General features: G+C 31.7%; 1 protein-coding gene across 2 annotated transcripts in view; it reads left to right on the top strand.

Moving 5' to 3' along the window:
• Positions 1-22,354, top strand: part of LOC139523076 (protein broad-minded-like) — a 51,870-nt gene that overhangs the window by 11,366 nt on the left and 18,150 nt on the right. For both annotated transcript variants that reach the window (XM_071316835.1, XM_071316836.1), the window contains exons 11-26: positions 942-998; positions 1,660-1,750; positions 2,468-2,602; positions 3,465-3,542; positions 4,620-4,759; positions 6,648-6,781; positions 7,240-7,441; positions 8,377-8,465; positions 11,180-11,318; positions 12,405-12,492; positions 15,024-15,142; positions 15,635-15,754; positions 16,205-16,293; positions 18,591-18,701; positions 20,561-20,672; positions 21,364-21,463. In XM_071316835.1, coding sequence (XP_071172936.1) covers positions 942-998; positions 1,660-1,750; positions 2,468-2,602; positions 3,465-3,542; positions 4,620-4,759; positions 6,648-6,781; positions 7,240-7,441; positions 8,377-8,465; positions 11,180-11,318; positions 12,405-12,492; positions 15,024-15,142; positions 15,635-15,754; positions 16,205-16,293; positions 18,591-18,701; positions 20,561-20,672; positions 21,364-21,463 — 1,804 coding nt within the window. The remainder of the gene's footprint in view (positions 1-941; positions 999-1,659; positions 1,751-2,467; positions 2,603-3,464; positions 3,543-4,619; positions 4,760-6,647; positions 6,782-7,239; positions 7,442-8,376; positions 8,466-11,179; positions 11,319-12,404; positions 12,493-15,023; positions 15,143-15,634; positions 15,755-16,204; positions 16,294-18,590; positions 18,702-20,560; positions 20,673-21,363; positions 21,464-22,354) is intronic.

The following is a 22,354-nucleotide window of genomic DNA, read 5'->3' on the forward strand; positions in this document are numbered from 1 at the left end:
CATTTTCATTTATAGAATATATTTATGCAAATGGTTGACACAAACATACAGATGATTTAAAGAGTTATATCCCTCAACCTAGGTCTATCTCCTTAATTTAGTGTTCACTAAAGTCTTGAGAAATCTTCAATAAATTATTGCAGTAAATACAATCTACAAACATATTATTTGCATGTTAAAACCGGGAAGTTTGACACTCCTACCTAGGACTCTACTCAGTATTCAGAAGAAGAAAAAAACCCTGAGGTTTATATGAAGAACACATACTGTAATGTTGTGAATACCAGCAGATGTGGGATACATGTCAGTGATACAGCAACCAAACAACAGAATAAACCTACATTTAAAAGTAATCATAGTCTCCAAGGACGGGCAAGCATCTATGCTGTAAATCTAGCTATAAAGAAGTAATCATAGTCTCCAAGGACGGGCAGGCATCTATACTGTAAAGCTAGCTATAAAGAAGTAATCATAGTCTCCAAGGACGGGCAGGCATCTATACTGTAAAGCTAGCTATAAAGAAGTAATCATAGTCTCCAAGGACGGGCAGGCATCTATACTGTAAAGCTAGCTATAAAGAAGTAATCATAGTCTCCAAGGACGGGCAGGCATCTATACTGTAAAGCTAGCTATAAAGAAGTAATCATAGTCTCCAAGGACGGGCAGGCATCTATACTGTAAAGCTAGCTATAAAGAAGTCTAAACAAGAACCCAAAAAACTGATAGGGGTGTAAAAAAAATCAGCCACCACTGTTAAGTGTTAAAATAACCAAATGTTTTACATATATAACTATAGACAACTACTAGATAATACATATAAACATATTGAAATATCAAAATTTATTTCTTCAGTACATGTTTGTATATTAGTTGTTGATTTTTTTTATACATATTTGTTTATAAACAAACTGTATCCATAGTAAAAACTGTATATTTTTTAGCATGGAAACTACAGTAGACAATGTCTTCTTCGAATGTTAGAGAAATACAGACCAATAGTAAGTATTATCAAACACAAACTCATTGAGCAGAGTAATGTGTATTTACCAACTTCTCATATCTTTTGAGTCAATCAAACTGACTCCAAGCGAGGAAAAGGTATTTTTTTAAAGCATTATATTTATTTTTCTTTACATTCTGTCTTTGTAAGTTCAATTATAAAACAGAAAACCAAGCTATAATATGTTGTCTTGCATAAAATAGAAAACCAAAGATATCATAGTTTATCTTGTATAGAACAGATAACCTAAGATATTATAGTTTATCTTGTATAAAACAAAGAAACAAAGATATCATATTCTATCTTGAATAAAACAAAAAACCAAAGTTATTATAGTTTATCTTGTATAAAGCGCCCAACCAAGATAGTATATTTTGTCTTGTTTAAAACAGAAAACCAAGCCATGATTATTAATCATACAAGCACATATATTTCATACCATCTATACATTTCATGTGATAATCCCTTGTCTATTTGACAATGAAACATGGATTAATTAGAGTCAGATGCCAATTTTAGATTGGAGTTAATCACCAATTATTTCTAATTTCTTAAGGAGTTATCCTGGTGACTTGCAAGAACCTGTGGTAATATTTTAAAAATTTATATCAAAAGATTAAAATATAATGTCAGATTGTCATTGAGATTGTATGTTTCAGGTAACTAATGCCATACGACATTGCCTAGAGTTCTCACTACATAGAAAACATTCAGCTGACTTAACAGATAGATCTGAAGCCAGGGCAATAGGTTAGTATAAGCCAACAGGTCGAGGTTCATATGGTCAAGGTTCATTTGACACGCTTAGTTGATTTACCAGCAGAGCTATAACTTTTTTGTGAGTCAGCTGGTCGAGGGTTCATATAGTCAATGGTCATTTGACAAGCTAAGCTGACTTAAAGATAGACCTGAAGCAATAGCATTGAAGTCAACAGGTCATATTTCATATTGTCAATAGTCATTTGGCAATTTATTGATGAGCTTCAATTAAGCTACCACAGTTGAATTTTTAATTTAAATATGTTTGTTTTGACAATAAGCATATTGTGTTTTACTGAAAATGTTTTCTTATGTACAATATTGGTGATTTTTTTTGTTCAATATTTGTGATTTCTTCTGTACAATATTTGTGATTTTTTTGTACAATATTTGTGATTTCTTTTGTACAATATTTGTGTTTCTTTTGTACAATATTTGTGTTTCTTTTGTACAATATTTGTGATTTCTTTTGTACAATATTTGTGTTTCTTTTGTACAATATTTGTGTTTCTTTTGTACAATATTTGTGATTTTTTTTGTACAATATTTGTGATTTCTTTTGTACAATAATTTCTTTTGTACAATATTTGTGTTTCTTTTGTACAATATTTGTGTTTCTTTTGTACAATATTTTTGATTTCTTTTGTACAATACTTGTGATAATTATTTCCAGATAACTTGTACAATACTTGTGATAATTATTTCCAGATAACAGAAGAAGTTACTATACAGAAGCTGAGCTTGAGTATGCCTTCTTTGTTCATTCTGCCTTTATGCTTGGTAGGATGATGTGTTTTGTGAATGGAAGAAGATTTTTCCCTATCAAATTAAAGGAAGCAGATGGTAAGACATGTATGAGGGTCGTAATGGGGTTACCTTCATGATAAATAATGGTAAAATTTCTTGCCAGATGCTGTTAACAATAATTTTTAGTGCATGACAAATAAATAAATGGACTGATTTTAACAAATTTCGTAAAAATTGACGGTAACGATAATTTATTAAGACTTTTGATGAATCACCATAAGGATATTTTGACAAATCAAGGTAAAATTTTAACCTACCTGATGCTAACAGAAGCTGAAAATGACCGTATGACGCATGAATGTAAAGTGCACTACTACCCTAATTTTTGGTGCCATTATTTTAATTATTTCGTCATAAGAACTTATGTGGTAGTAAATAGTTAGCTTCTAAGTAAAATAAAGTTGGGTTGAGCTGTTTGATTCTTGTCATTTAACATAAACCTTGTTGAAGAACTTTGAAATAGAACTCATTATGGTTTCCAGTTTATAAAAAAGATATAACACTTATATGAGGATTTCAGTTTTTATGTGATTTCAGAACTCCGTGTGATAATTATTCAGAGTGATATTGTTTGGCATAGAAGTGTGAATAACATAAAAGTAAAGAGAAAATTAAATAAGAATATGAAACAAATTTATAATGATAAAATGTATGATTTGACTATACAGTTCTTTGCATTAAACTGTTTTTAAATGTTACATTTTTTAAACGGAAGAAATTTGCTAATTAATAGATTAGAATTCTTTGCCAATTAAAAACAACTTTTTCTTGCTTAATACATATATTTTGAAGATGGTTCTTATTAACAAGCTTAAGTATCATCATAGCTTACTTTTAAAATCATTTTTTTTTTTTTATAAATGGTTATATTAAAAGTTTATGCTATAATTATTTTCAGAAACAGTAACAGTGACTAAATTACTTGTATCCATGGTTGTAGTGCTGGTTGATCCATCTCCATCTAAACATTTATCAGGTATACATTCATGCTTCATCAGATTATAATGTACTAATATTTCATCCATTCAATGAAGGTTAAACGAAATAATGAATAAATCTCAATTGCATGAAAAATATGTAACTGTAAAAAAAAAAATATAGCACTCAACACTAGTATGTGTCTGAATGCATCATTATAACTTTTGTATAATGTTTTTAGGACATTAGTTCTGATTAAGGAGAATATAATGTTTAGAAAATGGAAGATATTTTCCACTATGATAGAACCTGACATTCCATATGGCATTTAGTTTGTAATAAAAATGCCACTGTCAGTGTTTCTGACTGCTGGTTTACTTCATGTAAAATTGAATAATATTATTATTGAAAAGTAAAAGTGAAAGTTGATTCAACATCACTTGAATTCACATTCTATTCCTTATTCTCTTATCAGTAAAACTTAAGTACTTTGCCTCTAAATTGGGACAATATCCCTAATGCGCATCGAAATGAGGAACTCAAAAGTTGTTTGTAAACAAAAAATCTCTGTGTAGTGATATTTGACACATTTCTATGATAAACAAGTGACTGAGCTTAACCATTTGTGTTGATTTAGAAAGTAGAACATAGAATAAATGTGTAAAAACTATGGAGCTATTAAATGTGTTCAAAGTATTAAATTTTCAAAGAACTTATTGTGTTAAAAAAGGGATTTTTTTACCACGGGGAGCCGCATCACGAAAGGATACTCAGGTTTTGCTAATTTACAAAAAAAGTAATCACACTTTGTACCCTGAAAATTTAACCACATATGTGAAAATGTCTCAGCTTCGAAACAAGCCATCATACCTATCCAAGTTAGCTATATGGACTGAGCAACAGAAGAAAACGTTACCATAACCGCCTATGGAGAAACTATTGCGAACATTGACCAATTGCAATAGTTTTATGACATGAACATCTCTTTTCTAAAAGAAATTGAAATTGATAAATCTTGAATTCTTTCACAATTGTGTTAAAATATTGATAATAGATAGATTATAAATCCTGTGCTTAATTAGATTTAAGGGCTTAAAGGTGTCACAGTGTTATATGATTTCAATATTATTTTTAGTTGTATATGAGCCAGGGAATTTAGTGACAGAGATTGTTAAAGGAATATGTACTTCAGAGCAAGTCTGTGAGATATGTATGTATAAAGATGAGATAGTTACAGCTCTACTGGCTCCTGTATCACATTACTTAGAACCAAAGGTTGGTACTTCTAATACTGTAAGCCTAATAATTTTCGCAATTGTGTTTTATTTTTGCCAATTTGGCTATAAGAAAAGTAATGCGAATATGAATCTTCATGAAAATTTAAAACCTGGATTGTTCCTTGTCTATAACGACATCAAGTTAATTTTAGAATTGCAAAATGAAATTGCTTTAAATTGTGATAAAAAGGGCTAAACATGAAAAATAAGCCTGGTTAATAAGTTGGTTTACCAGTTACAGTATTGTATTTAATATCATATGTGATTATCATTTAAAAATTTTAAAATGCAAGCTTTTTTAAAATTTGGAAAAATCACATGTCTAGAAAGATTTATATACCGCAACCAAACCTTTTCCAACTTTAAAAAAGGTTTTAGATTTTAACGAGAGAAATTTATGTTTTACTCAAAAATTATTACACCAGGGTTTTTGATATCACAATCTAGTCAAAACATTTACTAAATTTTATCATCGGTATAAGGACATCATTCGTAAATATAGCTCAACATGCAGACTTCTTATACGTTCAGGTATTTCACATCCAATTTTTTATGGAAATATTCTTTATAAAGCACAAAGGTGTCAGTATTCACCTCAAAAACTAACAAAACCTTTGAATAGACTTATTAAGAAGGGATATAGTTACGATACTGTTGTCAGGTCATTAAAGATTGCATATTTTGGTGTTAATATTGATTCACTTATAGGGTCTTTGCATCGGAACTAAACACATTTATTCAAAAACCAGTTGTTGGCATGACACGGGTTATGTTCTTCTCATATATGTTATGATGGTATGATAGTAAACCCCTAACGGGAAGGATTGTGCCTGATGTTCATATGATGAAATCATAATCTTTCAGTCAGTTTAATTGAAGTCTGGAGCTGGCATGTCAGTTAACTGCTAGTAGTCTGTTGTTATTTATGTATTATTGTCATTTTGTTTATTTTCTTTGGTTACATCTTCTGACATTAGACTCGGACTTCTCTTGAACTGAATTTTAATGTGCGTATTGTTATGCGTTTACTTTTCTACATTGGCTAGAGGTAAAGGGGGAGGGTTGAGATCTCACAAACATGTTTAACCCCGCCACATTTTTGCTCTGTCCCAAGTCAGGAGCCTCTGGCCTTTGTTAGTCTTGTATTATTTTAATTTTAGTTTCTTGTGTACAATTTGGAAATTAGTATGGCGTTCATTATCACTGAACTAGTATATATATGTTTAGGGGCCAGTTGAAGGACGCCTCCGGGTGCGGGAATTTCTCGCAACATTGAAGACCTGTTGGTGACCTTCTGCTGTTGTTTTTTTCTATGGTCGGGTTGTTGTCTCTTTGGCACATTCCCCATTTCCATTCTCAATTTTATTGTTAAAAACTATTCCGTTGCATACATAATATATAAACTGAATAATTCCATTCCAAATCAATGATTGTACAAAATCTTATTGATAGTTTTTGCTTTCCTATATTCAGATTTTTGTTTTTCAAGGAAATGTTTTTGGGTGATGTTTATATTCAATGATAAAAGGAAGAAATATTTGTCTAAAAAAATATACAATTCACCAACATATATATCATTATTGAATTTGGCCATGTATAAATATATGCATTTGTATCTGGTCTTAATGGAAATGTTACAATTAAAGAATGTATTGGAAGAATTCCAGGGTATTTGCATGATGGAGGATAATATCTATTAATTAATAGGGGTTAGGGTCTGTATATTCATTTTTAAAGCTAATTTCCAGACCTTATCTGAAACACTGGCTCTCTTGTAGAAGTAGAATTATTTTATGCAGCTATTTTTCAGGTCCACATATATATTTAAAAGAAGTATAGTTATTTTTTTCTCATCGTATACTACTTTCTCCTTATTTTGTTTTTAGAAGCATAACTATGCACCAAGTGAGAATACAATGTTACATGTGGCTGATCTGTTTGCCATGGTGGCATCAAGTACTAGGGGCAGACGACACTTGATGTATGGCGAAAGGAAAGATATGTTTACTAAACCAAATGTGTAAGTTAAATGGTATAATATAAATATTAACATCAGTTTAAAGATGACACCAGTAATACCTTAATGTAAACATTTAAAAAATTGTAAAGTTATGTTAACAAGAGTTGATACCATACATTTAATATTTGCCACATAAATCAAAACATACATCTAATGTGGGCATGGTGTGTTTGAAAATAATTTTTCTTTCATTTCCAATTTGTCATCATCTTTAAACAAATTGTACACACACAAAACAACAGATGACATTGCTCATCATAGGGATGCCACACGTTTCACTTTACTGTTCTTGGAAATTAAGATATTCATTAGGAATTAAGAAGAAAGACTTGATCTTATTTCAGTTCATATAACTGATGAAAAAATTAGATGTTTACTATGTGTTTTGTTTTTTCTTTTTGGTTTATGCATTCTTTAATTTTATCAGTCTATATTATCCAAAGTCTTTTTTTTAACAGATCGTCTGCTGCCCATGTGATTGCAAGGTTTACCAAGAGGGCATTATTAGACAAACTTCCAAAACAATCTGGACCAAAGCCTTCCCAGGCTGTGATTGGAGCATTCCTTTATATCTGTAGACAGTTATACAACACATGTGAAGGATTACTTGTACTATATCAGTATGAACTACATAAAGTTGTAGCTGAAGCGTGGAGAGAGGTTTGTCTTTTATTTAGATTTTTTTTTCCTGATGATTAGTATATTGCTACTATCACAAAAAATTCACATCATCAAAACAACTGATAGAATAATAGTATATGAATATTTTTAATTGATTGTACATGCATTTTGCTAAATTGCCATGTGTTAAATATTACAAGAATGAACCCAATGCACAAAAGTTGTTTATATACTGCTTTTGACCCATTCATTAGTGTGTCCATCATTCATCACTTTTTGTTGCTATGATAGGGCTTTCATATTTTGTTGGATGTTCTACACATTTGGGTGACTGATAATCAGTAGATATTAGATTTTTGATCTCCTTTGTCATTTGGAGACTTAAAAACAAATCCCATCTTACTCTTGTCTACAGTAATGTGAAGTTTGGTCAGATCCTTACAAATTAGTTTAAAGGTTACAACTCGTCAAAACTTCAGAGGAGTCCTACAATCGGAAAGTTGGGAGATCATTTTGAGAAGGAGGCTTGTAAAAATATCTCAAATGCTTCTTTTTGTAAATTCATTGGGGTGTTTGAGTGTTGACTTAAGTACTTTTTGTATGAAGCGTAGAAGCACTTCATTCTAATAATTGTGATCAGTCAGCACTTTTACAACCCTATGAAATTACTTAAAGAAGCATTCAATACTTATACTGTAATTACATTTTTCCCGCTGTGATCATGAAAACATGATTACTTTCAAATTTTTCTTTTATTAACCTGTGCATTTTTTTTCAAATGTGTGTTATCATGAATGTTACAATTTATTTTGAAATGAATGACGCAATATTGCTGTTATCCAATCAAAATAAGATATTATATGAAACATACATCTGATGTAATTAGTATGCCTTGAGGTTGAGGTAAAATGTCCTTCCAAGTTCCATTAAATAAAGTGATTTCAGTAACTAAAATAAACTGCTTATACTTACAGGCCTATTCTGAAGCAGAAAGAACAGCTACACCCACCATGTCTGATGATAGTTCTGATTCTACTTCCACTACAACTAAAGCATATGACATGTAAATAATCTTACTTAGTATTCATTGATTCATATTATTACTGTATATTAAGAAATTATTCCAAATAGATATACATGTAATAGGTTGAAGAATGGTAGAAAAAATATGAAATAAATTAATGAAATTTCAAGAACTGCTACATAGAAATAATGATTACAAAATTTATATTTGTTCTAAATATTGGGGATACTCTCAATAGAATTTCTGCATTACTAGAAAAATCTAAAAAAACCAAACTCCAACGTTGTAGATTTACAGGTAGAATTAAAATAAGTAACAAAACTCCAACGTTGTAGATTTACAGGTAGAAACAAACTCCAACGTTGTAGATTTACAGGTAGAACCAAACTCCAACGTTGTAGATTTACAGGTAGAACCAAACTTCAACGTTGTAGATTTACAGGTAGAACCAAACTCCAACGTTGTAGATTTACAGGTAGAAACAAACTTCAACGTTGTAGATTTACAGGTAGAACCAAACTTCAACGTTGTAGATTTACAGGTAGAACCAAACTTCAACGTTGTAGATTTACAGGTAGAAACAAACTCCAACGTTGTAGATTTACAGGTAGAAACAAACTTCAACGTTGTAGATTTACAGGTAGAACCAAACTCCAACGTTGTAGATTTACAGGTAGAACCAAACTTCAACGTTGTAGATTTACAGGTAGAACCAAACTCCAACGTTGTTAATTTACAGGTAGAAACAAACTTCAATGTTGTAGATTTCAATGTTGTAGATTTACAGGTAGAACCAAACTTCAACGTTGTAGATTTACAGGTAGAACCAAACTCCAACGTTGTAGATTTACAGGTAGAAACAAACTCCAACATTGTAGATTTACAGGTAGAACCAATCTTCAATGTTGTAGATTTACAGGTAGAAACAAACTTCAACGTTGTAGATTTACAGGTAGAAACAAACTCCAACGTTGTAGATTTACAGGTAGAACCAATCTCCAACGTTGTAGATTTACTGGTAGAAACAAACTCCAACGCTGTAGTTTTACAGGTAGAAACAAACTCCAACATTGTAGATTTACAGGTAGAAACAAACTTCAACGCTGTAGATTTACAGGTAGAACCAAACTCCAACATTGTAGATTTACAGGTAGAAACAAACTCCAACGCTGTAGATTTACAGGTAGAACCAAACTCCAACATTGTAGATTTACAGGTAGAAACAAACTCCAACGTTGTAGATTTACAGGGAGAACCAAACTCCAACGTTGTAGATTCACAGGTAGAAACAAACTCCAACGTTGTAGATTTACAGGTAGAAACAAACTTCAATGTTGTAGATTTACAGGTAGAAACAAACTTCAACGTTGTAGATTTACAGGTAGAACCAAACTCCAACGTTGTAGATTTACAGGTAGAAACAAACTCCAACATTGTAGATTTACAGGTAGAAACAATCTTCAATGTTGTAGATTTACAGGTAGAAACAAACTTCAACGTTGTAGATTTACAGGTAGAAACAAACTCCAACGTTGTAGATTTACAGGTAGAACCAATCTCCAACGTTGTAGATTTACAGGTAGAAACAAACTCCAACGCTGTAGATTTACAGGTAGAACCAATCTCCAACGTTGTAGATTTACAGGTAGAAACAAACTCCAACGCTGTAGATTTACAGGTAGAAACAAACTTCAATGTTGTAGATTTACAGGTAGAAACAATCTTCAATGTTGTAGATTTACAGGTAGAAACAAACTCCAACATTGTAGATTTACAGGTAGAAACAAACTCCAACATTGTAGATTTACAGGTAGAAACAAACTCCAACGTTGTAGATTTACAGGTAGAAACAAACTCCAACGTTGTAGATTTACAGGTAGACACAAACTCCAACGTTGTAGATTTACAGGTAGAAACAAACTCCAACCCTGTAGATTTACAGGTAGAACCAATCTCCAACATTGTAGATTTACAGGTAGAAACAAATTCTGCAAACTGTTATCAAACTGTTAAATGGTCTTATAAAAATCATATGAAGACAGTATATACACTATCTAGTGATATCAAACTGTTAAATGGTCTTATACAAATGGGGCAATATGCGCAATTGTTTCTCCATAGGCCGTAATGGTAACGTTTTCTTCTGTTGCTCAGCCCATATCGTAAACTTGTATATGTATGATGGCTTGTTTCGAAGCTGAGACATTTTTACATATGTGGTTAAATTTTCGGGGTACGAAGTGTGATTCATTTTTCCGTAATTTAGCAAACCCCGAGTATCCTTTTGCGATGTCGCTCCTCATGGTAAAAAATCCCAATTTTAACACAATAAGTTCTTTGAAATTTTAATACTTTGAACACATTTCATAGCTCCATGGTTTTTACACATTTATTCTGTGTTGCCTTATTTTCTAAATTAACACTAATGCTTCAGCTCAGTCATTTGTTTATCATAGAAATGTGTCAAATATCACTACACAGAGATTTTTTGTTTACACGTGACTTTTGAGTTCCTCATTTCAAGGCGCATTAGGGGTATTGTCCCAAATCACATGAAGACAAAATATGCACTATCTAGTGATATCAAATTGTTAAATGGTCTTACAAAAATCATATGAAGACAGAATATACACTATCTAGAAAGAATCAAAACACAGCACATATATTTGTATCTCTTGTAACACATGATTTCATAATGAATTATAAGCATATTGTGTTTCTATTAAACACCTTTTGGTCCTAATTATTTACAGAAATGCCTGGGAAGACACTCTGAGGGATAACTTACTGAACTTTGCTAGTACTGCTAAAGGAATATTGTTGTTGCAACAAACCAAAGCTATGAATGAATGTATGACCTATATGTATGATAGATATAAAAACAAATTACAGGTAAGACTTACCAATTATGAAGGTGGTAAAGGGGGTTACCTTCATGAAAAATAACAGTAAAAATTCTTGCTAAATGATGTTAACAGTTTTTTTGTGCATGACAATGAAATTTGAGACCTCTGATGAATCACAATAAGGATACTTTGATGAATCACTGTAAAATTTTAATCAATTTGAATGACCGTTTGAAGCCTGACTCTAAAGGGCATTACCCTCAATTATGAAATTTTAAAAATGCATTGGATAGACAAAGAAAAGACAAGACAAATGCTTTATTAAAGTCTCATCTATGTACATGCATATAAAACATTTATTAAAGGTAAACAACAACGTATACATAAGCCACTCTAAAAAGAATTATGAGAGACTGATTAAAAACACATAAACATAAAAAGAAATATATATACAAGCATACAACCTATTTGTTAAGGCATCATATATAAAAGGTAAACAACATAAGCCACCCTAAAAAGAGTAATGAGAAAATGATTAAAATATATTGATATAAAAGTAATCATTAAACATATAAAACGCTTTTCTTTTTATGCCCCATTTATGGGCATTATGTTTTCTAGTCTGTGCATTCGTCTGGCCGTCTGTCCGTTTGTCCCGCTTCAGGTTAAAGTTTTTGGTCGAGGTAGTTTTGGATGAAGTTGAATTCCAATCAACTTGAAACTTAGTACACATGTTCCCTATGACATGATCTTTCTAATTTTAATGCCAAATTAGAGATTTTACCCCATTATCACGGTCCACTGAACATAGAAAATGATAGTGCGGATGGGGCATCCGTGTACTGGGGACACATTCTTGTTAATTATATAGTGTGGCAGATTTTGACAGTGCAAAATATGATGCTGCATTGGCAGCATTTTTTTATATTAAAAAAAGAAAAAGAAAGGTAAATTTAATAGGTTTAAATAGTTAAAAAGGATGATCTGCATGGGTAATGATAATCATATTACTGGCCTGTGATTTTCATTATGATAACATCTGACTGATTTTCATTATGATTATAATTCTATACTTTCAAAAGTTTTTAGTTTTTTTATTATGTAAATTATTTTTTATTTTGAATATGTATAGGTTAGCAAATGTGAGAAGTTTGGTTATGGTTTTATGGTAACACAAGTAGCAGGGACTGCCCCTGGTATGGTTGCTCTACAGAAAACAGGTAAGTTGTTTGGTTGTAGTCACAGATGGTTTATTCCAATCCCCTTAATAATGTATTTAAACTTAACATTTCAGATAAGCATCTGCCAGTAGACGACATTTTCTATTGATTTGGTTCTTCTTGCCTGATACAAATGTTGCAGAATTTGCAACATATAAATTCTAATCGGGGTATATTTCAGAAGGTGGAATACCTGAATACTTCATATCATGTATGGGGATGACTTGTGTTGCAAGGTTTCATCCAGCGTTTGTTGTCCATGATCTCTTTTTCATTGTTCACCAACTGCTTAGACAAAAACTGAAAAGCTATTTTATCATATGATTTTTTTCACTTATAAGAATTCAAATGATGGTGGATGACTGTTTAAAGTCAATTCTATGCATATTCAGGACGAGAACATGTTAATGTAATATGAATATTAACCTGCATTGTACTAGACTGTCATACTGAGCAAGGTTTTGAACATGCTAGTTAACAGTCTGCAGTAAGTCATGTCATCCTACCTGTTACATTATTCTGAATTTGAGCTGACCAGTTTTTGCCCTTATTCCTTAATGCTGCATGCTTAGTGTAAAAGCAGCAAATACCAATTTTAAAATATTGATAATGTTAAGTGTTTGTAGATATTTGTGGAAGATATTTTTATCTTAAAGATTTGCAACATAATGATCAATCATGATCAGTAAAGCAGGGCAGACATTTCTCTTGTTTTTACTTATTGAAAATATATACTACTTCATGTACTTAGTTGCTGTGTAGGATTTTAAACAACTCAAATTACATGTAGTAAAAATTAACAAAAAACTATGTCAATTGGACATGCTTTGATACTATATATGCCCTTGAATTTTTACTAGATAACATTTTTGTTCGCTTTGGAGATTCCGTATATCGCCAGGTTATCGGAATTCCAATGGGGACTAACTGTGCACCACTTATTGCGGACCTGTTTTTGTATTGCTATGAGTTACAATTTATGACAAAAATCAGCAAAGACCCATCGAAACAACACCTCATAAACAAATTTAATAATACTTTTAGATATTTGGATGATATTTTGGCTCTCAATAATAACGACTACAGTATTTATACTAAAGAAATTTATCCTGTTGAACTTACTTTAAATAAAGCTAATACTAACAATGACCACTGCCCTTTCCTCGATCTTGATATCTATATCACTAACGGAAAGCTTAATACTAAAATTTATGATAAAAGAGATGATTTTTCATTTCCTATCGTTAATTATCTATTTTTAGATGGTGACGTTCCCTTGTCACCATCTTACAGTGTTTATATATCTCAACTTACGATTCGCTCGTGTGTGTAACAATGTTTTAGATTTTAACGAGAGAAATTTATGTATTACTGAAAAATTGTTACACCAGGGGTTTCGATATCACAAACTAGTCAAAATATTTACTAAATTTTATCATCGATATAAGGACATCATTCGTAAATATAGCTCAACATGCAGACATCTAATACGTTCAGGTATTTCACATCCAATTTTTTTTGGAAATATTCTTTATATAGCGGGAATTTCTCGCTACATTGGAGACCTGTTGGTGACCCTTTGCTGTTGTTTTTTATTTGGTCGGGTTGTTGTCTCTTTGACACATTCCCCATTTCCATTCTCAATTTTATTTATAAAGCACAAAAATGTCAGTATTCACCTCAGAAACTAACAAAACCTTTAAATAGACTTATCAAGAAGGGATATAGTTACGATACTGTTGTCAAGTCATTAAAGATTGCATATTTTGGCGTTAATATTGATTCACTTATAGGGTCTTTGTATCGGAACTAAACACATTTATTCAAAAACCAGTGTTGGCATGACATGGGTTATGTTCTTCTCATATATGTTATGATGGTATGATACTAAACCCCTAACGGGAAGGATTGTGCCTGATATTCATATGATGAAATCATAATCTTCCAATCAGTTTAATTGAAGTCTGGAGCTGGCATGTCAGTTAACTGCTAGTAGTCTGTTGTTATTTATGTATTATTGTCATTTTGTTTATTTTCTTTGGTTACATCTTCTGACATTAGACTCGGACTTCTCTTGAATTGAATTGTATTTTAAATGTGCGTATTGTTATGCATTTACTTTTCTACATTGGCTAGAGGTATAGGGGGAGGGTTGAGATCTCATAAACATGTTTAACCCCGCCGCATTTTTGCGCCTGTCCCAAGTCAGGAGCCTCTGACCTTTGTTAGTCTTGTATTATTTTAATTTTAGTTTCTTGTGTACAATTTGAAGATTAGTATGGCGTTCATTATCACTGAACTAGTATATATTTGTTTAGGGGCCAGCTGAAGGCCGCCTCCAGGTGCAGGAATTTCTCGCTACATTGAAGACCTGTTGGTGACCTTCTGCTGTTGTTTTTTCTGTGGTCGGGTTGTTGTCTCTTTGACACATTCCCCATTTCCATTTTCAATTTTATCTCTCATTTATGATTTAAAATGGAGTACAGAATAAAATGTTTATGACTAATTAATTTATTGGAATACATTTATAGGATATATTAAAGCATTGCTGTCCGAGCTGTGGTCAGTGATAGAGTCAAGTCCATTAGATACAGTGCTATTTACACCAAAGGCCTGGCCAGTCGATCCCATAGAAAGATCATCTCATAAGGTAAGATTAATAAACAAATGATCATATGGACACATTTATAAGATGGAAGAAAAAATCACTGTATTGTAATTTATATTTAATTATTGTACTTTAAATTGAAAAACAAAATCTTTCTTTAAATATTTGCTGTATTTTAAGTTTAAAGACAGTGCATGTATGATACATTTGGATAAAGTCAGATAAAACTTGCTTATTTTGCAAATTTAAGATACGTCAACACTGATCTACAAGTATAGCAATAGTATGAAGAATAGAAATAAAAGTAACGTTAAACACATTAACTGCACCTAATAATTGCATACAATTATTGCACTTTTAAATACTGATTTTTATAAAAAAAAAAAAATTCTGCAAAATTCTTATTACAGTTTGTCAATACCTCTAAAGAAAAGAAAAACAACAACACGGAAAATGTGGGTGTTTGTCAATGAGACATTAATTTAAACTTCTATAACAGTTTTTTGTAATAATATGTTTATTTTTACATTTTAGAGTTTGATAAAGTTGTTAAATGTGTTATCAAGCTTTCATGCAGTGTATGAATTATTGGGAGATAAAACTTTACCAAAGAAAGAAAGTTACGGTTTTCGAGAAATTCCTGATTCAGTTGTGGTAATGTTTTATTACATAATTGAACATTTATAATAAATACTATAGATAATTCCGTCATCCATAGAATTTAAGGATCTATCACTCTTATTTATATGGAGATAAAGATTTTGTTATTAAAATTGTTTTTATTTTTTTTGTGGCCAAATGGTTTCCAGTCTCCAGAATGATTGGATTTTTTAAAAAGTATATTGAACTTCCCTTATTAAAATATCAGAGATATTTCATAATTATACAAATTTTTATATAGAATTTTAAATGAAATCGGTAAATGTGTCAAAAACACAAAAACACTACCAAAGAGCAGAAAACCTTTGAATTTTGCTGGCTTTTTACATAATAAAGTTTTTCCTTATAATTAAAGTTCTTGTTTTACCCTTGATATTGACATATTATTAAAGCATTCTTGTATCTGAAATATGTATATTTTATTTAAGCATGTTCTATCTTTAGGAGTTTGTAGACAGATTTGTGATAGTAGACTCACCGGCAAAAATCCATTCATTATTTAATTTTGAACAGTCTCATGTGTTTGGTCTCAGGTAAGAGAAATATACTTATATAATATCATATTTGTTTTTTAAGTATAAACATTTAATTTTAAATGAAAAACATCAGTGTTGTCTAAAGATTTGTTACCACATTTTAATGGATCAGGCAAAGGCAAAACAAAATATCTGTACTATTAAAATTTAAATGTGTTCCAAATTGATCATCCTTCAATATACTTGACCCACATTGCAGAAACTATATATATTTTTAGCTCACCTGGCCCGAAGGGCCAAGTGAGCTTTTCTCATCACTTGGCGTCCGTCGTCCGTCGTCGTCCGTCGTCGTTAACTTTTACAAAAATCTTCTCCTCTGAAACTACTGGGCCAAATCAAACCAAACTTGGCCACAATCATCATTGGGGTATCTAGTTTAAAAAATGTGTGGCGTGACCCGGTCAACCAACCAAGATGGCCGCCACGGCTAAAAATAGAACATAGGGGTAAAATGCAGTTTTTGGCTTATAACTCAAAAACCAAAGCATTTAGAGCAAATCTGACATGGGGTAAAAATGTTTATCAGGTCAAGATCTATCTGCCCTGAAATTTTCAGATGAATCGGTCAATCGGTTGTTGGGTTGCTGCCCCTGAATTGGTAATTTTGAAGAAATTTTGCTGTTTTTGGTTATTATCTTGAATATTATTATAGTTAGAGATAAACTGTAAACAGCAATAATGTTCAGCAAAGTAAGATCTACAAATAAGTCAACATGACCAAAATGGTCAGTTGACCCGTTTAGGAGTTATTGCCCTTTATAGTCAATTTTTAACCATTTTTCGTTAATTAAAGTAATCTTTTACAAAAATCTTCTCCTCTGAAACTACTTGGCCAAATTAATCCAAACTTGGCCACAATCATCTTTGGGGTATCTAGTTTAAAAAATGTGTGGCGTGACCTGGTCAACCAACCTAGATGGCGGCCACGGCTAAAAATAGAACAAAGGGGTAAAATGCAGTTTTTGGCTTATAACTCAAAAACCAAAGCATTTTGAGGAAATCTGACATGGGATAAAAATGTTTATCAGGTCAAGATCTATCTGCCCTAAAATTTTCAGATGAATCGGTCAATCGGTTGTTGGGTTGCTGCCCCTGAATTGGTAATTTTGAGGAAATTTTGCTGTTTTTGGTTATTATCTTGAATATTATTATAGATAGAGATAAACTGTAAACAGCAATAATGTTCAGCAAAGTAAGATCTACAAATAAGTCAACATGACCAAAATGGTCAGTTGACCCGTTTAGGAGTTATTGCCCTTTATAGTCAATTTTTAACCATTTTTCGTAAATTAAAGTAATCTTTTACAAAAATCTTCTCCTCTGAAACTACTTGGCCAAATTAATCCAAACTTGGCCACAATCATCTTTGGGGTATCTAGTTTAAAAAATGTGTGGCGTGACCTGGTCAACCAACCAAGATGGCCGCCACCGCTAAAAATAGAACATAGGGGTAAAATGCAGTTTTTGGCTTATAACTCAAAAACCAAAGCATTTTGAGGAAATCTGACAGGGGATAAAAATGTTTATCAGGTCAAGAACTATCTGCCCTGAAATTTTCAGATGAATCGGTCAATCGGTTGTTGGGTTGCTGCCCCTGAATTGGTAATTTTGAAGAAATTTTGCTGTTTTTGGTTATTATCTTGAATATTATTATAGTTAGAGATAAACTGTAAACAGCAATATTATAATGTTCAGCAAAGTAAGATCTACAAATAAGTCAACATGACCTAAATGGTCAATTGACCCCTTAAGGAGTTATTGCCCTTTATAGTCAATTTTTAACAATTTTCATTAATTTGGTAAATTTATGTAAATTTTTACCAAATATAGTTCTCTGTTACTAATGGGCAAAGTTCATGATAGATATAATTGTAAGAAGCAAAATCGTTCAGTAAAGTAAGAACTTCAAACACATCACCATCACCAAAATACAATTTTGTCATGAATCCATTTGTGTCCTTTGTTTAATATGCACATAGACCAAGGTGAGCGACACAGGCTCTTTAGAGCCTCTAGTTTAGTGACTTATTATTGCGAATTTCCCAAGTAGAAAAATAACACAAATATGAATTGTCATGAATAAGTAAAACTTGGATCTCTTCTTATTAAACTGCATCAAGTAAATTTAAAAATCAGGAAATTAAATCGCTGCGAGGTGGGTTATAGCTAAAAAGGGCTAAACATGAAATAGAGTATCTGGAAATAAATAAGTTGGAACACAGTAATTGATTGATAATTTTGTTCTCAACCTGTATGTATATTGATTCAGTTTTTGCTATTATAATGTTTTACAGATGTCTTAGTGTGATGATTTCCTGTTTGGATACATATCTCTTGCTGCAGTCACAGTATAAGTTCCAGGATGTACTGCTTACCTCACAGGCTGAAAATCATACCAAAGACAGGTAAGTTATCAACTCACAGATGAAAAATCATATCAAAGACAGGTAAGTTATCAACTCACAGGTGGAAAATCATACCAAAGACAGGTAAGTTATCAACTCACAGGTGGAAAATCATACCAAAGACAGGTAAGTTATCAACTCACAGGTGGAAAATCATACCAAAGACAGGTAAGTTAGCAACTCACAGGTGGAAAATCATATCAAAGACATGTAAGTTATCAACTCAAAGGTGGAAAATATGCAATTTCATCAGGAAGTTTAAATCAAGGCTTATTGAAATTTGAAAACAAGTTTTTTTAAGCATCTATTTAGTTTGATGGATTTTCAGATTCATTGTTCATCAGTTTTCTATTAACTGAATACTTATACATTCTAACACATTATTGCCAAGTATTAATTTCTGAAATTTGGAACTAAGATTTATGTGAGCTTTCTATACTGTTTGTACACTTGCTGCATTACAACAGTGTCCATCTTGTGATTGTCATATATTCAAACAAACAATGTTACCTTATGTTCTAAGACAGAAAAGAGAATATACTACTTTTTAGCTCACCTGACCTGAAAGGTCAAGTGAGCTTTTCTCATCACTTGTCGTCCGTCGTCTGTTGTCCGTCGTCCGTCGTCCGTAAACTTTTACAAAAATCTTCTCCTCTGAAACTACTGGGCCAAATTCTACCAAACTTGGCCACAATCATCCTTGGGGTATCTAGTTTAAAAAATGTGTGGCGTGACCTGGCCAACCAACCAAGATGGCCGCCATGGCTATAAATAGAACACAGGGGTAAAATGTATATTTTGGCTTATATCTTTGTAACCAAAGCATTTAGAGCTAATCTGACATGGGGTAAAATTGTTGATCAGGTCAAGATCTATCTGCCCTGAAATTTTCAGACGAATCGGACAACCTGTTGTTGGGTTGCTGCCCCTGAAATGGTTATTTTAAGAAAATTTTGCAGTTTTTGGTAATTATCTTGAATACTGTTATAGATAGATATAAACTGTAAACAGCAATAATGTTCAGCAAAGTATGACCTACAAATAAGTCAACATGACCAAAATTGTCAGTCAACCCCTTAAAGAGTTATTGCCCTTTATAGTAAATTTTTAACAACTTTTCGTCATTTTTTGCAACTTTTCTAAAAATCTTCTTCTCTAAAACTACTTTGCCAAATTTAACCAAACTTGGCCACAATTATCATTGTGGTTTATAGTTTAAAAAATGTGTCCGACGACCCAGCCTACCAAACAAAATGGCCGACATGGCTTAAATTAGAACATAGTGGTAAAAAGCAGTTTTTGCTTTATATCTTTGAAACTAAGACATTAAGGGCAAATCTTTCAAGATTTAAATGTCCATCAGATTAAGATATATCCCCTCACAAATTTTCAGATGAATCTGACAACCTGTTGTTGGGTTGCTGCCCTAAAATGGGTAATTTTAAGGAAATTTTGCAGTTTTTGGTTATTATCTTGAATACTATTATAGATAGAGATAAACTATAAACAGCAATAATGTTCAGCAAAGTAAGATCTACAAATAAGTCAGCATGATCAAAATTGTAAGAGGACCCCTTAAGGAGTTATTGCCCTTTATAGTCAATATTGAACAACTTTTTGTCATTTTTGTAACTTATATAAAAATCTTTTCTAAAACTACTTGGCCAAATTTAACCAAACTTGGCCACAATCATAATACTAGGATATCTATTTAAAAAAAGCGTCTAATGACCCTGCCTACCAACGAAGATGGACGGCATCAGTAAACACAGTAACAGGTGAGCGACACAGGCTCTTGAGAGCCTCTAGTTTTATTACCTAGATTTGCTTACAGTTTATCTTTCCTTTTTTTTTTGCAGAGAAGAGATAATAATAGACATGTTATCTATAGAAAGAAACTACGTACTAGTCAGAGCATTCTTAATAGGGGGTCCTTCTGAAAGGATTCTGCCACCAAGAGGGCTAGATATGGTAAGTATATTTATAACATGTATAAAGTTGTCTGATGTACTGATGGTGAATTGTTTAGTTTTCACTTGTTAACCTTGTCAAATCAAACCAAACATATAAATCAAATGCTGTATTTATGTAAATTGAATTCTGTATATACAAAAATAGTTATGATTTGTCTACTCTAAATATCAGCCCAACAATGTAAGATCTGTAAATTTGCGGAATCATATTTTTTGTTCTTCTATGGCCGAGATTAAAACTCATGCTACTGAGATATCGTGCACCAAATTACCTTGCAATATGCCCAACGTGCTAGACCACTCGACCACCTAGGCTTTACAAAAACAATTAGAAATAACTATGTACATACAGTTTGGAAAGTTGTAAATAAGTTAGAAATGACAAATAATTTATTTGGATAAAACTGTTGTAAAGTTTCTTATTTGTTAGTTATTATTCATCTATTTCAAGTTTTATGATCTTTTATTTATTGACAAATTTTTGTAATTCTAATATGAGGACCTATTATCGTCAACCAGTATAATCACAGTATATCTACTTTTAGCGCAAATGCAGAAACACACAAAACTGCTGTTCCGCTAATGCTCAGGATAAAATAATCGGATATAAATGCCCACCCCATGGTTGAATAACATCAAAAGTATGGGTGCCATGACTTATTTCTTAAATATAAATGATATTTTAACAGGACACTCGTGGACATGTATATCCTTATCCATTGATATCATCGTATCCAGTACCCAGAGCTTACATTCCTAACCTGGGAGCTAGATCTACAGTAAAACAAGGTATTGTTAAATGTTTTAAGATCTACAGTAAAACAAGGTATTATTAAATGTTTTAAAATCTACAGTAAAACAAGGTATTAAATGTTTCAAGATCTACAGTAAAACAAGGTATTATTAAATGTTTTAAAATCTACAGTAAAACAAGGTATTATTAAATGTTTTAAAATCTACAGTAAAACAAGGTATTATTAAATTTTTTAAAATCTACAGTCAAATAAGGTATCAAAATTGCTTTAATTCAATCAATTCAAAGTCTTTGTTGTCTTAGTTACCATATATTGTCTATACATGTATTCCTAATCCATTGACCAAGACTTTTTAGGAAAATGCCTAGATCAATTGTGTATAACACAGAGGAAACACTGAATCATTCTATATTTCCAACCTGTCTGATAACCTGTGTAAATAAAAAAGAGTGCAGTACATTTGTATTTTGAAAATAAAAGCACTATTTGGGTTCAGATAAAATGTTGAAAAAGGTTAAATGTATTGGAGTATATGATTAAACACGATTAACTGTTACTTGTATATCTGGAAAAAAAGAGATTCATTTAAGTTTTATTTTTCTGTTGAGATGGATAAGATTTAAACAGAATTGGTGAATTAGATAAAATATATTTTCATAAAAAAATGTCACATCTATGCCTTTTTTAAAAGATTAAAAGATATGTGGTCTTTGTGGGAACATGTTCTCCTTGTATGTTTTGTAATCTAATTCTTTACACTATAGGGCTTGTAAATTGTATTCAAATATATTTGGTTTGCTAATAATTTAAAGAACAGAAAATCTGACAACAAATGAAAGTTTTTAACGACCTTGACTGGCTATACAGCCCTTTGCACGGTCAGAAGTAAAATCTGCAAAGAGCTAGGTTATATTTATAATATTTC

Source organism: Mytilus edulis, chromosome 5, assembly GCF_963676685.1.
Source record: "Mytilus edulis chromosome 5, xbMytEdul2.2, whole genome shotgun sequence".
NCBI lineage: Eukaryota > Metazoa > Mollusca > Bivalvia > Mytilida > Mytilidae > Mytilus > Mytilus edulis.